This window comes from Synchiropus splendidus, chromosome 2 (assembly GCF_027744825.2).
Source record: "Synchiropus splendidus isolate RoL2022-P1 chromosome 2, RoL_Sspl_1.0, whole genome shotgun sequence".
Lineage (NCBI taxonomy): Eukaryota > Metazoa > Chordata > Actinopteri > Syngnathiformes > Callionymidae > Synchiropus > Synchiropus splendidus.
The window spans coordinates 33,285,970-33,303,110 of record NC_071335.1 but is presented as its reverse complement, the minus strand read 5'-3'; the positions used below and the strand labels follow the sequence as shown (position 1 = coordinate 33,303,110).

Genomic DNA, 17,141 nt, shown 5'->3' with positions numbered 1-17,141 from the left:
TGCGTGAAGTAGACAAACTTAAACTTTACACAAAAAGTACATTCCTGTTCATTTTCAGAGCAAGTTTTTTTGCAAGTTTCTTGGATGTGAGTTGTTGGATGCTGATAAAAATCTATATTTAAAATGGCATGTGATTGAGAGAAATGTTTCCACAATTACTTGAATAAAATAGCACAATAAATTTTTTAATTTAAATTAAAAAAAGATTTAATTTCGCCATTAGAGGGTTCAAAACGTTAGTATTTTAGTATTCTGGGCATTTATTTATTGTAAAATAGTTCTAAACTACTACTACTACTACTGAATCTAAATCTTTTCTCCATTTGGGTGTTGTTGATAGTTTTGTCTTGTTTTTCAACCTCGCCCTCGGTGTATCATTTCTCTTCCCACTTATTGATTAGCTTTCTTAAAAAGATGAATTTCTTTCATTAATTGACTAATCTGCATTGACTGCTGTTTAAAATATGTGTACCATAGAGCTAATGTACTCTTGGCAGCTTGGTTCTACATCAAACAGATGGTTTCACCGTGTGCGTCTGCATATGTGTGTGTGTTGCTACCTCACTCGCTCCCAGGAGAAATTACTCATTATATTGATATACATAAGCTTAAATTAACCCAATGAATCAATCCAAACTTGTTTAGAAGCTTTTCTCGCTCACGGCCGACATTCAGAGTATGGGTGTTATGGGGGTCTTCGGCAGGTAGCTGGAACATCTGTATTTTGGCATTAATACCTACACAGCATAAGTCTCTTCTTGGTGATTGGCTGATGCATCATGTGAAGTTTCATCATCACATTTATATCAATAGGCAGGATTAATGTTTGAAAATGAATGGATGGATACATTCTGGTTGAACAACACTGTCGTTTTTATGGAAATAAGCGATTTCATTAGGCTTTAAGTTATAGAGCTAATGGATCACCGAGAGTCATGAGCTGACTGTATCGTGAGGCGAAGGCAGGGTTGAGTAATGGGTCGTGGTGTCATGTTGGTTATTGAACCTGCTGACCAACGGCCCTCTGGAGGTGACTGAGACTCACAGAGATGCAGTGATAAGTCTGTTTTTGGAGCGTGTATTGATTATGACCCCTTGATGAATGCAGCATGATGTCAATTCTTTCTATATGTATTGCTGCCATCCATTTACTTGAATACCAGTCTGTACAAGCACAGCATGCAAATAATAGTGAGTGAAGAAGGTCACTTTCCCTTTTCTTTGACGCTCCATAAGGTTGTTACAACTCAACACAGTGTTGCTTTTATGTCTTATAAACAATTGATTTCTTACCTTGTAACTCTTCTCTACAGCGCTCCTACTGTGACTAATATTTGCACTGATGTTTATTGAGACTATCCAAACAGCGATCGGTTTATTGAAGGTCTTTTTGCAACATTGTTTAACCAGTAAAACCCAGCCCAGACAGTAAATACATGGCTGAGACAGTACTGCTCAGTGTCTTCGAGAGATGTACTCTGTTATTTGTTTTGGTTCCCAAGTCGTAGCGAACATTTGAAAAACAGTTTAATGGATCATTCGTACAATGATATAGTGGCTCCTTTGTATCCAACATAAACTTCTGTCTCTGACTAAATAACCTTAAAAGCGGAACTGGATGAACTCAAGATGTCATTTCACAAGAAAGATTTCTTTATTTATTTGTGAAACTGATCACTGAGGAACATGCATGCTTTTTGCAAAGTTCAGCACATTATCGGTGTAACAAAAAACCCATAATGGAGAGGAGCCCACTTGGAGCTTCCCAGCGCTGAGTGAAGAGAGTCAACTCTGGCTTTGGTAACATCAAGTCCAAGGTGGAAAAGGGAGGGGAGTGCGTTTCCATTAGCACTCACAGATATTCTTGCACTTAAAAATCTTGCAAATTATTTGACAACCTCTTTGCGAGGTCATTTACCTGGTTTACCTTAAAGACCCACCCTTTCCTCGTGTGTCTGAGTGAAAACAAAAGAAAAATAAAGATTGCTAACCATAGATTTTAATGTTTGTTTCTTCTTTCCGCTCCATAGTTTGCTGTTTTGTGGTCCACAAGAGGTGCCATGAATTTGTCACATTCTCCTGCCCGGGAGCCGATAAGGGACCAGACACAGATGTAAGTAACAGACATTTTATTTATGTGCTTGCCATTAAAAGATGATCAAACTTGATACAAAGCAGTGGTGCTATCCCATTCCCGCCTGGTTCAAATGGTGATTCTTTCACCATTACATGTAAATGATCGCGGTGCACCGGCACAGCTTAAATGAGGAAAATGGTCTCTTTTAAATGATCCTGTTTTTAAAACAAAGTGGACACATCGAAACAAGCGGATAACACGCAATGCATCACAGAGGTGGACGCCATCATGGTGGTTTTTGGTTTGTTTTAAACCTCATAATGACTGAATTCCTTGCAGAAGCCTCCTTTTTACACGTGAAGCCATTTCAAACAAGGGATCAAGTTCAATGTGGTGCAGTGATTGTGCGGCAGTAAATGACTTAAGTCTTATCAACGACCTTTTCCCTTTGGTTGTCTTGAACTTGGACACTGTGGTGATCCAAGGCAACAGACCTGATGGAGGAGGTCTCCCTCCCCATTCTTGTTTTAAAGAAGACTACTTTTCCAAGGTTCGTTCCTGTCATGTTTGCCTCAGAAGTGAGATGAGATTAAATTAATAAATGTAATAAGAGACAAGTTTAATATACGTAGAAGACGAAGACAGCAACTGAAGACGCTGGAGCAAAAACACGAAGGTACGGGAGAGAGGTACACAAAGGGACTGGGAAAAATCAGTAACAAAGCAAAGGTGAATTAATTTCAACCTTGAAAAAACTGGGAGAACACAAACACACTCGGACACAAACTCACAAAGTGTGCGCAAGAAATCTAGAAAATTCAGAGGAACAAAGACGAATGTTAGTCTCAGGAGATTTACCGAATGACGCAAAGTGATCATCTAGCAGCCAGCAGTCTGGAGGTCGAGAGGTGATATTCACAGGAGTTGAGGGGATGAGCTCCAGCTGCGCTGCCATTAAGCTGGATGGGACAAAGGAAAAGGAAACTACTGGGGGTTAACAAAATAAAAGCACGTGGAACAGACAAAAAATAAGAGAAGAGTGCAGAACGTGACAGTTCATTTTTAAAATGAACCAAGCTGCTGCACCAACAGACCAAAACAAATTAAATACAGTACTTGGGCTCGGCAGATGGATTGTATTTTTTCCCCATTGAATTGATCTCCAAGATGTTGATGGAGGACACTCCAGCTGATTGCAGTCACAATCGATTTTTGGCTATTGAATTTGATCGTGGATCGTCATTTGGACAGCAACTATTGATTTTTGTCTTCACCATGGTGCCATCATAACAAGACATTTGATTATCAGCTGTCACCGGACACTAACTGTGCTTAACTAACCACTTGTCTGCTGGCAAAGTGTGAACCCTTCATTTACATTCTTGTATGCCTGCAGGGCGTGCTTAAGCGTTCAGAGTTAGAGAAGCCCATTTGGCCTCTGTAACTGGAGATATGTCAGTCCACCGTTCAAGATCGCCAGCGCAGCCTTTAAATAGAGCATGCCAAGGGTGGCAGAAGCTGCAGCGCATGCTTCAAGTCGGGGTGAGGTTTTAATCAAGATGGTTTGCAATGAGGAGAGCAACTTAATAACTCTCGTCTCACTTACTTGATTCAGAGAGAGATTAGCTTTTGTTTTTTTTATATTAACTTCCCCCATGAGATTTACTTCAGCTATTCACCCTCTTTAAATGAGAAGAATCCCTTATGCATAAGACATTCAAGCTGGTCTTTTGCATGATTTAAATGTTAACAATATTCCGTAGAAGCATGTTAATAGCCTGTCAAACTCCTGCCATAACGTGTCATCTGTCCATCGTCCACCTCATCTGAATGGTGTGAGGTTGACAACAAAATCAGTAGTGACACTCTGTTCCAGGAAATGTGACTTTCTACAGCGATATTGAGAAGAATTCTTGACGTATTACAAAGTGTGACTCTCACTGTCTGCGTCAGTCACGGAGGACTCCGCCTTTTTAGGTACACCATTATGGAGCTCTGTTATTCTCCTAATTTGTCGCCGCCTCACACAGAGGAGACATTGCCTACACTGAGAAAAATCCTGGGGACTCAACCCTGCAGTCATGACCACACAAACATTTAACACTGACTCTAAATTAACAATCCTGTCCTGCTGCCAAGGGTGTTTGATTCCATCATTCATATTTCTAATTATCGTACCTGCTTGAGATTGGTTTTATTTGAGTGGGGGAGGAGTGAGTGTTGCTCACATTTGTGAGTGTCTCTATGATAGACTTATTATTATTAAACTTTATTATTAATTGCCCAAAAAACAGAATGATAAAACGGCGTACAAAATAGTTTAAATTCACCATCTCAAAGCTGAAAGATTTTGTTGTGTTTCTCTATTTTTTTTCCCATTTAATTTGGGAAAGAAATGTGTGAAATGTTTATTAACATTTGTAAATGCCTTTTCAACAGTTCTACAGCCATAAAATAAAAAAAAAAACCTGAAACAATGAGTACTAACATAAGGATTTTTTTTTTGTCTGCACTCTCCCAGTATTACCTGGCGGAGCATGGCCTTGAGTTGATGTTCCGTATTTGTTAAACAAATTGTGCCACTTTACGTAGAAATCAATGAGCTCCTTCCTCTGTCACCGCTTGGTAATGGTGTGCCCTGTCTGCAGGCAGGTGAACCCAGTGATGCTGCACTTCCAGTGCCTGAAAATGGCTTTAAGATCAGCGATATCCAGAGAACATGAATTAAATGACTCATCTCTGGGTTTTATAACTCCCCACTTCCTGAAACAGTATGCCTCGAGATTTCTTTATTATAAATGGCCACAGCAATATTAAACAGCCTTATATCAAGGACATTAAAGAAACCATGTTTATTTTTTCATAGTATATGGCTGTTGTAATGTAATTGGTGTAATGTAATGTATATAATGTGTATATAATAATGTAATGTAAACGGCTCTGAAGGCAAGCTTGATAAATCTTGCATTGTGCTTTTATAGGACAATATTAATGATCCTCCCCAGGCTGTGAGGTATTTTATCAGTATGCTTCATTTCTGCCTGCAAGCTAGAGGTAATATGAAATTGTAATGAGGTGTCTGCGTGTGAATCCATCGCAAAAAACTTGTCATATTAACGCCCTGATGCGTAGCTCTGCAGACAACTATTTGTTTGGTGCACTGATGCGTGGTCAGCGGCATTGGTGTTGCCGTTCTCTGTCAATATTTACTTACTTTTTCAGTTAGTTCAGTTGAACTTAGGTTAATATAGTTTAATGTTACTTAATGTAGTTTCATTATTCATTTCAATGTTAAGTTCTTTTTGCTTCATTCTATTCAAGTGATCAAAAAAAAAAAAATCATTGTTATATGAATTGGATTGTTGGATGTCATCATCAACTTTTGTTGAAGTCACTGTTTTCAGTTACCTGGTGGTTTTTTGTTTTGTCTGTTTTTATAGTGCGTTTCACACGTCACTAAAACAGATGCAGCTGACTGTGGTTTTACTTTTTTGTCCGGGGCAAGTAAAGCTTACGTTCGCCTCCTCTCAGTCTCTTTTTAGATGACATGCCTTAATACCTCAGTCCCTCTGACAAAATGTTTGCATGTTACACCAGGTGTATGTTACCTGTAGTCTCATTAAGTTCAGTGCTTTAGAGAACAAGTCCATCAATAATGCAAGAGCATCTCGTTTCACCACAGCCGACAAAACTGAGAGGTTTGCTGTGCTTGCTTTTGAGTAGGCGTTCTGCTGCTGCATCATTGATGTCCACTTAACCAGTGCCACACAAGTGACCCGGGGCGAGCTGCGAGGCTGTTTGCATAGATTTTCTGTGTACACACATTCATAAGTCTACACTTGGATGGTAACTCTCAATGCTCCTGGGGTTCACACGTTCACAACAGAGTAACCAAGCAGCAGGGATGTGTTCTCTCAGCTGTGAGCAGGAGATGATACTCATTCTTGAACAGGGAAAAAGGAAACACAATCCATTTATCAGGGGAACATGTTAACTGTTATGCCCACAGCAAAATACTTTTAAAGTGTGAGAGAACAAGTCTGACTGTGTTTAGGTGGGTTAAGTGGCCTCAGGATCTGGTGTGAATGGGCAGTCGCGTCAAGTCAGAGATCACAGTACACAGTTGGAATTGAGGTACTGTGCTGACCTCCCACTCCCCTAGAATCATTTCCAGCTCCTCTGGGGAATATGGAGATGTTCCCCCAGCATGTGCTAGGTCCGTCAGTGGTCCTCCTCACCCTGCCTGGGCCACGACCGTGACGTCTTGAGATGGGGATTAAATGAGGCTCTACTCTTGAGTCTCTCCTGGAGGAGCTGACCCTGCTGGAAGAATCTAACCCTATTGCTTAGTCTCGGCACCGTCTGGACCGGGGAAACTCATTTTGGTCGCTCTCCGGAGGGTTGTGCTTTCCCTCACGCCCTTAAAGTGAGAGTAGGAGCTTCCCTTGCTCCAATGACTTTTTTTCAGATAATTCACTTTTATCAACATGCCAGCGTTCAGGTGTTTCTTATTTTGTTGGTACATGTTGCCCCGATATTTTTGGTGCCACACACTAGTAGGGCTTGTGGTTTCTCCTTTGGTTTCACCTGACCTGGACCTTCATGTTCAGTTTACTGCCATTTTACTCCTCCTTTATTAGTCAGGAAATCCTGGACAGGTCACTTGTCCATAGCAGGACAAAAACACAAAAAGAGTTTTACTTTGATTACAGGGAAAGTTTTCACAAAGCTTTATCGAATATCTCCTTATTTGGAAAAAGAAAAAAAAAACTTTTTCGATATATTTCAGTGGTGTTAATAATTAAAAACCAGACTGATGGCTTTTCTGCTGCACCAATTTACTCTGGCTTCTGGCGTTTGCACCATGACCAATGATCCCGCTGATCCTTTTTTACTCCCTATTTCCGCAACAGAGCCGCGGTCTGCCTGTGACAGCCATCATTTGCTCAACCCCCTCCCACCTCACACTTGTCCTCATCTGACCCTAACGTTGTCACTCACAGCATGTGGGTCTGGCTATGAATAAGCCCTTCGTGTTCGTGGAAAAGTCCTCTGTTGTCTAAATGTGGCCCCAAGTCTAACAGATATACACCTGAAGAGTATATATTTATTTAACACGCATGACATGTAAGTATTGCACGACTTCACGAAAATGATCCAGTCGAACTGAGTTGACTTACTGCTGCTTTGAGTGTACTATGCAATGCGTTGTGTTGCCATGTTCATGTTCATAAATATGAGTTATATAACGCACATATACAAAACCTAAAGTTACAAAAATCATTTGTTTCACATTTCTAAGTTGGTTAGTATGCAGATTAAATGTTATGTATGTGATTTAGTCTCATTTTTGCATAGATTTCTAATTCAATTTCCGACATGTACTGTATCAGGGGATAAAATAATACCTTTACTGGACAGATTTCAATGATTTCTAATAACTGCTAAGCATCCATCATTACTCAGACGAAATGTGACAAACGTGTGGACAGGTATCAGAGGAGGGAAACCCCCTCCGCGAGCCACGGTGGCAACCTGTGCTTCCTCTCAGCACTCAGCAGCTTAGTGAAAAGGCCAAGAGGAATCAGGGAAGTGATTTATGCGCTAAATATAGTAACCTCACCTAACACCTCACGTCCGGATAAGTGAAAACTTCAATTCCTCATCAGAAGCAAGTCAGCTTCTCACTAGAGAATCATAGACGATAAAACATATTTTTTGTCATTGCAGGTTCACATACAACTTATCAGAGCTCGAAATGTGTGTGAGTTTCCCGTTTTACTGGTGCAGATTTGCCTTGATAGCAGATGATGACGTTATGAGCTGGATGTCAATTGTTATTGCCGGTCTGGTAATGACATTGTTGTGACCAGGAGACAGGCTGACAGGGATGTCTGGTTCTGTGGAGTGCAATTGAACCGTTTCGACGTTTCCTTTCAGTCTACAGAGTGAATATGTAGTAAGAATATATAAGATTGTTTCCTTTTAAAATGTAGTCTTTTCCTTCATATTTAGCTTTTGAAAGTGCACCAAAAGGTTGCATCTTCAGGGTTCAGGGAGACTGAAGAATAATGTCAATGCATAATGTATAATCCAATATTCAGGCCATGGAAGATGACACATAAAGACATACATGGATAGATTTACTGTCCAATGTTCGGATTAAACAGCTCACCAGAGTCACCTCTTCAGTAGTCGTGCTTTGTGTGTTTGCTGAGACACGGAGAGCAGGATTAATACACATTAGGACATGTGTCTGACAAGTATTTAAAGTAGTAAGATTGGCCCACGTCTCATGGGAGGAGACGTGAGACTATGTGTTCACAACAGTCATTTAAATCTTTAAATACTGAATTGCTGTGACAAAATTGTAATTATTATTGCGTCATATTTATGTGCCAGCAGCTGATTTGGTGCGTCACTCCTCCAGACGTATTACTTTTTGTCCAGTCAATAATCATTTATTATTTTTATTATTTGAGCTACCTTTTATTGGGATATTATGCTTTTCAATGTGCCCGTATATATGTCCTATCTATAGTTAGCCAGCAGGGCTGTTTGACTGTCTTTTTTCATTGTATATTAATATGTGTGAAACGCTGATATGCGGTATCATGCACAGCGGCTTCCACTTGCCTCGCCTGCTGTCAGGCTTACTCACATCCATTCTGCCAAACTACTTTCAACACAGGCCTTTTGGTGCTCTGCCCGCTAATTAGACAGGAGGAAGGAGTCGGGCTAATTAGCCGACATGTCTCTACGATACTCTCCAAGCTTGTGTTTTCATAGCTCACAGTATTTTTAATGAGGCCACTCCTGGGTTTTTATAATCCCTGACTCCAGTTTCGGACTTCTTTGCAGGTATGGCAGCAGGTCTGTTGAATCCCAACCTCTGCTACTTCAGATGTAGAGGGCTGATATGATGGAAGGGATCTTTTCCTAAAGCAGTTCACTTGCACCTGCCTTCTCTTCCAAAAGTTATGGCATGCCTTTGTTTTCATATATACACTCAACCTTCTTTTCTCCTGCTCCTGACAAGTGGTGTTTTCAAGAGCTTTTCATGCTCCGCTGTGCAGGCTGTTGCAGCGCCTCCCAGTCTGCCTGGAGTTTCCCATTAAGCCCCAGTAAGGCTGTAACAGTGGAGAGAAACCACAGGGGTAAAACACTTCCATCTCGCTGAAAGGAAGCGTTAATGCACAGCCCCATGTGTCCACTGGGCTTCAGACAGCTCCATCCACTTACAGGATTTCTTTTTGTTGATTACGCCTGTCTCTGATCAGTCTTTCCCTGAGAGTGAAAATCAGCAAAGCCGAGGCTACACGTCTGTCCACCTTCAGTGTGTCCAAACTGTGGACACACTGAAGGTCTTACTGGCATTAAATATGCACATAAAATATCCGCATCTATAAAAGCATATTCAGAATTGTGAATGAACAATGTATTGTAACATAGATTTAGATCCAAATGTTTCTCTGAAAAACTGCTTTTTGACACAGAATTAAACCTGAACACATTTTCATAGCAAAGCCCGGGGAAAGATATGATCTGTTATTTGTTGATGAATGCGGCTTTGTCGTCAGCCAGACTCATTCATTTGTTGAATAAATAAATAAATTAAGGCTTCAAAGCAAAGGAAGACTATTATCCTTCATCTGTGTGTAGGTGGATGTGAGTAAGTGTAGCTGGTGCACTTGTCTCTCTTTTTTTTCCCTTTCCTTAACACACTGGCCTGATTTTGCCTTTGCGGCTGCATGATTTTATTGTTTTTTTATTTTTACAGGTCTCAGCATACGGTGGACAAGATAAATATTTTATTTTATTTTATTTTGATCGCTCATATCTGGCATCAGGAGCTCATATTTACTCAAATCAGTTGATGGAAAGGAAAGTAAGACAGTGCCGTCTTTGCATCTGGCTTTGAAAACGTCAACATGACATCCGATCTGGCATCATGGACATTATGCCACCAGGTGAAAGAAGAGCTCATTTGACACTTGTCGCCATGGATGATGAGGAACTGCGATAAAATTAAGAGCAAGTGTGGGACATGGGTTGGACTGGCCAAGAAACCTTTTGCCGGTTTAGCGTTACCTTTAAGTGCGCCAAATGTTGTGTGGTGTTGCCATCCTTGGACGATCGAGTGAACTGAAGAATCCAGCCACAGCATAGACTCTGTGCTCTGCTGAGGTAACCCATTCTCACTCCTATGGTGTTACATTTTGCCTAGTTGGACTTTGTCTAAGAGAATGGACTTCTGGAAGAACAGAGTCTCACTGGAAAAAGGCTCAGCAGCCGCCAAGGATTTGCCACTATCTTATTATACACAATTTCCTAGTGAAAACAATCCCCATATCGCACTTGTAGCAAGTGAACAACCTGGACAAAAAGTTGCTCCTGGCCATCTGTGGAGACTGTGCTGACCTGTTGTCTGGGTGTGGTGTCCACGCGCTTCTCTAGTGAGTACAGTCATGCACATCGCTTAAAAAATAATTGACTGCCCTTAACTCAGCCTGGCGTCTGCATCCTGCTGCCTCAGAAAAAACAAGGCCATTATAGGTGACCTGTTTCCCTCAGGACAGTGATTCTGGTCAGGTCTGTTCCACAACACCAAACCCACAACCACTCTTAAGACCCACCTTATTAAATGAGTGTTGTATAATTTTATATTATCGATTTACTGTCATTTAAATTTACCCTGCTCTCTTTAAGAAAAGGAATCATTAATATTTATTCTGTGGTATTGTCAAGGAATTGGAGTGATGCTCCCACAGTTCCTGTACGTGGGAGAAAAAGAGGGGGCTTGTGTGGTCTGCTGTGGACAAATCGTGACAGGCAAGACCTCGAGCATGATCTGAAAAGACTGAAAGACTGAATGTATTCGTGTTGGGCGATATGAAAGGACAAACTAATTATTCATGTTTTCTGGGTCAAGATCTTTCTTGATGTTTTATCATTCGAACACTATCCTTGATAAAGAGTGAGCTCATTCGTATTCCAGACACAGTAGAAACATTCATCAGAAACCGGACGAGTCCACTCAGTGATATAATATTGTGGCACAAAAGTAACCACAAGTAGCTTTTTTGGTTACCATTGATGTTTTTTCAGCTCTACTCCATCTATTATTGATCTCTTAGTGCTTCTGCTGGATCGTCCAAATCCTGGTCCCATCAAGTTGCTTTGTCCTTTGATGTTGTGTCATCCCTTCAGACAAACGCGATTAAGCACAGTATTATGAGCGTTCACACAGATCAGGCATCAGGTAGATAAACATCACCAAGTTTATTCTCATTTTCCCCCTCCAACTTTATTGTGGTTCTGGGGAACAAGGGGCCTTGTGAGTCGTCACATGACTGAGCCTGCTCCAAGACCACAGACATTTTCATTTCTTGACTATTTTTAATAACCTTTTCAGGGCCACACATGCAATCTTATCATGTAAACAAAACTAAAACTCAAATATTTATCCAAAGATAAAATAACGTGAAGCTATTGTCATCTTTTCATATCATCTTCCACGGCGGTATGTATTTTAGTTTAATCTGTGAGGTGTATTTAGGTTTCCCTTATCTCAAACTTGCCTCTCATATAAAACAAATCCTCCTCTGTTGAGACTTTTCACGGAGCCAAAATATAAATGGATATGTTTGGATAGTGTTCTCAGTGCCAATCCACTGAAAAGCCTTTAAACTCTGCAAGAGATTTACACTTAGACTACAATTTGTTGAAGAGCAGTAAAACACTCTGAATGGGAGCCTGTAACAGTGGCAGCTCACTAGTTCTCATTCCAGTAAAGTGCTTTCTAAAAAAGCAGTGAGGAGGACACTCTCTATACTGTATCTGTGTACCTTCATTCTTTATTGTAAAACAGGTTTAGGTTTAAGAATGCAGCATGCTATTTTGGTCCCTCTTTTGGAACTTATGTAAATAAGCAACATATGACTTGGAACCTACCGAGCCCAGTTTAATGATTAATATGCTTCATTCTGCTCACACTGCTTTATAGTAAATGAGTGTCTTTATGAGGTTGTTAATGATATAAATAAATAGCCAGCGTTTTGTGTTTTTCATTGTTCATTCAGATTGAAAAGCACAGTACCGCGATCTAACACATGCGAGACTGAGGCAGCTCCTTGAATTGTAGTTGTTACTACTGTTGCTGCCTGGAGAGTAAGATCTTCATCAGAGAGGACGGCAGTAGATTAAAGAGAACCCGAGCATGGCAACCGTGCTAATTTGTGATTCAAATCAAATTTAAAAATCACACCCCATCTAAAAATGATGGTTTCTGAGCCAGAGGACCCCCATGAGTTGGTCAGATAGAACCAAACCATTGCAGTATCAATGTTGCAGCTAGCTTGTATGAACTGAGACAAAGTGGTCTCTAGAATTGCAGGGTATTGCTGTAGCCATCTGTGCTGTGCTGTGGCGTGAAAATAGAAAAACCTCTGTAGTGTTCGAAAATAAATCGAACCTGATTTCTTTAACAGATGTATTGTTATGAACGACGAACGCAGCGGAACCCAAGTGCTGTGATGAGGAACTCACAGGAGGCAAGGTGTGGAGCGAGTACTATATTTAATATTACACAAGAAAAATAAATACAGAAAGCGTCACCGGACCGGGAGATCAAATGAACGTAAATCTGTAATCAGAGAGGCAAAACACAATGAACAGCAACAACAAAATCATAAACACAGTCGTCAAAACGAACTCATGGAAGAAGGGAAATGCAAGATAAGCAAAACCAGGAAACACGCAGAAAACAGAGGAAGAAAAATAACACTAAGTCAGGCACCAGGGACAATCGAGGAATAATAAAGTAATGAAATGAGCGAGCAATAGCGAGGACGAACGAGGAGAGCCAATTTACTGAGTCGATCTGGCGCATGTTGCTGGAGGCCAGGTGCTTAAGAGCTCTTGCTGAAGATTTGATGATTAACTCCAGCCGTGCACCATTAACCAGGAACGGGAGAAACAAAAAAACGGAAGTTACACAACAAAATAAAAGTGAATCATGACATGTACAGTACGATAGTGTTTTTGAGGCGAAGACTAGCTGCTATTAGCTATTTGTAAAGGCAGTTATCCAAGCATTAGAAAAACCTAGGGGTGGCACTACATCACTAGAAGATCGTGAAGGATGGTGGCAGAAAAAATGTGGGCAGTGTGAGGCGCATTGAGGAGTGAATCCAGGGTCCTGAAAAGACAAAACACAGGTCTTTCCACGTCCAGTACTTTCTTTAGATGTGCCTTCACTACATGCTTATACTTCTTCCACCTTGGCTCAGCTGTGCTTCACTCCCGCCTGAGAGCATGGGTTGCGTCACTGAACCGTGGTTCAGGCTCAGCCTTAAGCCCTCTGGTTTTAATGTTGCCCCATAATGTTGTCCCCATCTAGGATGGAGTGGCAGGAGTGCAACCAGGAGGTGAGCTGCTCAGTATCGGATTGGATCAGGGGTCAGGAACCATGATGCATTCAAGTGCTGCTGAAAACTGATTGGCGGTGGGAGAGTTAAAAATCCATTACCCATGACCTGGAGGATAAATTTAAACGTACAATTGTGTAAACTGCACGTTTTGAAAATGTGGGCTTGTGCTTATTATTATGTGTGCATTAAATTATGTCTTCATGCACACAGTGCAATGATGTGTCAATTTATCTGCTCTTTTTAAGAGCATTGTTTTCTGTTGGTGGCAATATTTCCACTGTTACTATTGGAACTGATCATTTGATGAGTTTTCAGTTGAGTTCAGTTTATATTTTTGATTGCTGCGTACACATCAGTCTGATGTTATTGCCTTGAAGCAGAACTAGGAGTGCTTGAAGATAGATTGAACTTTAGCAACCTCTGTTTCCTACACTCTTTTTTTGTCCGAGTAATATTTGTCTATATCTATTTAATCCAGTGATTTTCACTGGAAATTGGAATTGATAACACAACATTATCGGTGATCATTTCAGTCTCTGTTTCCGACTTCACCAAGAGTTGTGAGGGCAAAATAGGGCTTTAATATCTGAGCCGGAGAGGATTCACAGCTGCTGTGGTGTCTTACTGGATAGCAAATCAATAGTGACTCTCATTGTTTCAACAGATGGAAGAGAACTCTTGCTGTGTAGTGCTCGAAGAAAACAAGCTGAACTGAGGCACATTTAAAGTCTTAGAATCAGGATCAGTTCGCTGCCATGCATGTGAAACAATGCAAGTGTGTTTTGTGAGCATGTATTGAGATGTTCACAAGTCATAGAAGAGGAAATAATTCAATATTTCACATTTGATGTGCTTAAATTGTGATCATCTTCAACCACAGTGGAAGCTAGAAAAACATGCAGAGTGCGAACTTCCACCAAGCAGTTTCAGTCCACCCCAATAACATTCTTCCACTGATAAAGAATCCTTTTAAAATGACCAAAATATGATTTGATGCCATTCCTTGTCCCATTTCACACATTTCCTGAAAATGTCATCCAAAGACTTGGTGCCAGAAGTGAATGTCAGTGCTCAAATTGGAGCTGTGATAAAAATCAATGTTGCATTTGATTGATCCATGCTGGTAATGTTTTTCAGTCACATTCCGTTCAGTGAGAACTGTGCCTCCAATTTAAGGCCCAGCTGTTATGTAATTGGAACGATTATTCCCTGGAAATGTTTTTATTAATGCCACATTGAGGATTGTCACTGTTTAAGCATATAACATGTTGTTGCATTCAACTTTGGAACCACCATCAGGACATTGCAATTCATGACCTTGACTTATTAATGGTACAGTTTTTTCTCCCACCACCTTCCCTTGAAGTGATGCAAATGATGATACATTTCTGTTAAATTCCTCCAGGATCCCAGGACGAAGCACAAATTTAAGATCCACACCTATGGCAGCCCGACCTTCTGTGACCACTGTGGCTCTCTGCTCTATGGCCTCATCCACCAGGGCATGAAATGTGACTGTGAGTGACAACACATTGGAATATGTTTTGGAAATTACCATGGCCTTCTGGCAAGATCTCCCCACCCCACAATATAATAGAAAAACACCAGTACTCACACTTTAAATCTCATGTCGATTCATGTTTCTTGAGTCTTAAATTGAAGTTTAATTCATACTTTTTTCAGGTGCCGATAGCAACATAGATGTTGATCGTGTTAGATGTCTTCCAATGGAGCATTAAAGTGTTAATGCTTTGTCAGAGGTGCTTTCACGTGTATTCAGGTCAGCAGGTTATAAATCCGTTGATGTGTTAGAGCTTGTGTATAGTGGGCCGCCAGAGATTACAGATGACCGATCCCTCACTTAACTCATGCTCATGAAGACCCTGGTTACTATTTTTGTCCGAATGCTTGACTTTAATCAGCTTTAACTGGGTCTGTATGACTATTGATTGGTATCAGTTCATATCTCAGCCTTTGCGCTGGAATGAAATACCACATTAAAGTCCGTATATCTCACTCACGACTTAACACAGAAGTTATGATTTAAAATGGTTCCAGGGGAATATATGAATAGATTTAATGACGTTGCATAAGAGTTGTGTCAGGTAGCTAAGCGCTTTTTTATGCGCCAAAGATTCATTTTATTAAAAGAGATATGTTTTTAAGCACACGGAATCGATTGCGTCACACCACCATTTGTCAGATATCTTTCCTCCTCGCCCATGGGTGTGATGATATAACGCCATCCACAGTGTGACTCAGCTCTGCTGTCTGCCCTCTCTAAGACGAATCATAATCATGTTACCTCACTTACATTCACCTGAGTGCAACAAAGAATAGTGTAGTCACCCCAAATGTGTTTTTTTTAGTTATGATATTCAAATTATTTTCTGTATGTTTGGATCCTTATAATTTAAACTACTGTTTATAGCGTATATTAATGACATCAGTAATAATTGGTACCTAAATGTTTTACTTTCTTAGTTCTAAATTGTTTTACAATGGATCCTTTCATCCATTCATCATCCATTCTTTTGTCTGTCCGTTCGTCCATCCATCTGTCCCCCACCTATCTGTCCATCCATCATACACCCTTCTAATCCATTCATTCATCCATCCATCCATCCATCATTCCACCCATCCATCCATTTATCTGACCATCGTCCGTCCATTTAACCTCTGTCCGTCCATTTATCTGTCTGTCCATCCATCCATCCATCCATCATCCCCGTGTCCATCCATTTATCTGTCCATCCATCCATCCATCCATCCATCCATCCCCGTGTCCATCCATTTATCTGTCCATCCATCCATCCATCCATCCATCCATCCCCGTGTCCATCCATTTATCTGTCCATCCATCCATCCATCCATCCATCCATCCATCCATCCCCCTGTCCATCCATTTATCTGTCCATCCATCCATTCATCCATCCACCCACCCATCCGTCCATCTATCCATCCAGGTTCAAACCAATAGACAGATTCTTACATTATTTTTGCTAAAGTGAAGATGCCGACCACAATGTCAGCCCGTCCTCCTGAATGTCCTCCTGTAATATGCCATTAAATGGCAAAGTCCTTCTCAATCCTCTCCTCAGTCTTTAAAAGCAGTAAGTGTGTGGGAACCAAGGAAATGATGTTTTTTTATGTATTCCCTTTCAGCATGTGACATGAACGTTCATAAGCAGTGTGTGATGAATGTGCCCAGCCTGTGTGGGATGGACTTCACCGAGAGGAGGGGGCGAGTTTTCCTCAAGTGCGAGGTCAGCGCCGAGAAGCTGCAAGTGACAGGTATTACTCATGTTGTATTGTCTGTTGCCTTTTTCTGCGTCCATTTACGTGTGACCAGTCCCATATATTAGATCTCTTATTTAGTCTGTAACTCTATCAAATATTGAACCTATAATCCATTTTAGACCATGACATACTTATACTTCCCAGTGAGTTCAGATGGCAGTGGTGCACAGTGGTGGATAAAAAAGTCACATTTAATGCAGCAAAAATAGAAAGTCAGTTGTGATTATGCTTAGTATATCTGAACTGTGTTGGTGTGATGTGTACAGACCGGCATGTGCGTGAGTGTTTCTGTGCATGCTTGATGAAGAAGTGATTTTGTGCAAGCGGGGACG

The 17,141-nt window shown here is 40.8% G+C and overlaps 1 protein-coding gene across 1 annotated transcript in view; it reads left to right on the top strand.

Moving 5' to 3' along the window:
* Positions 1 to 17,141, top strand: part of LOC128753519 (protein kinase C alpha type-like) — a 90,943-nt gene that overhangs the window by 33,711 nt on the left and 40,091 nt on the right. Inside the window, exons 3-5 of the mRNA XM_053855302.1 lie at positions 2,031 to 2,113; positions 14,915 to 15,026; positions 16,675 to 16,803. Of these exons, the coding sequence (XP_053711277.1) occupies positions 2,031 to 2,113; positions 14,915 to 15,026; positions 16,675 to 16,803 (324 nt within the window). The remainder of the gene's footprint in view (positions 1 to 2,030; positions 2,114 to 14,914; positions 15,027 to 16,674; positions 16,804 to 17,141) is intronic.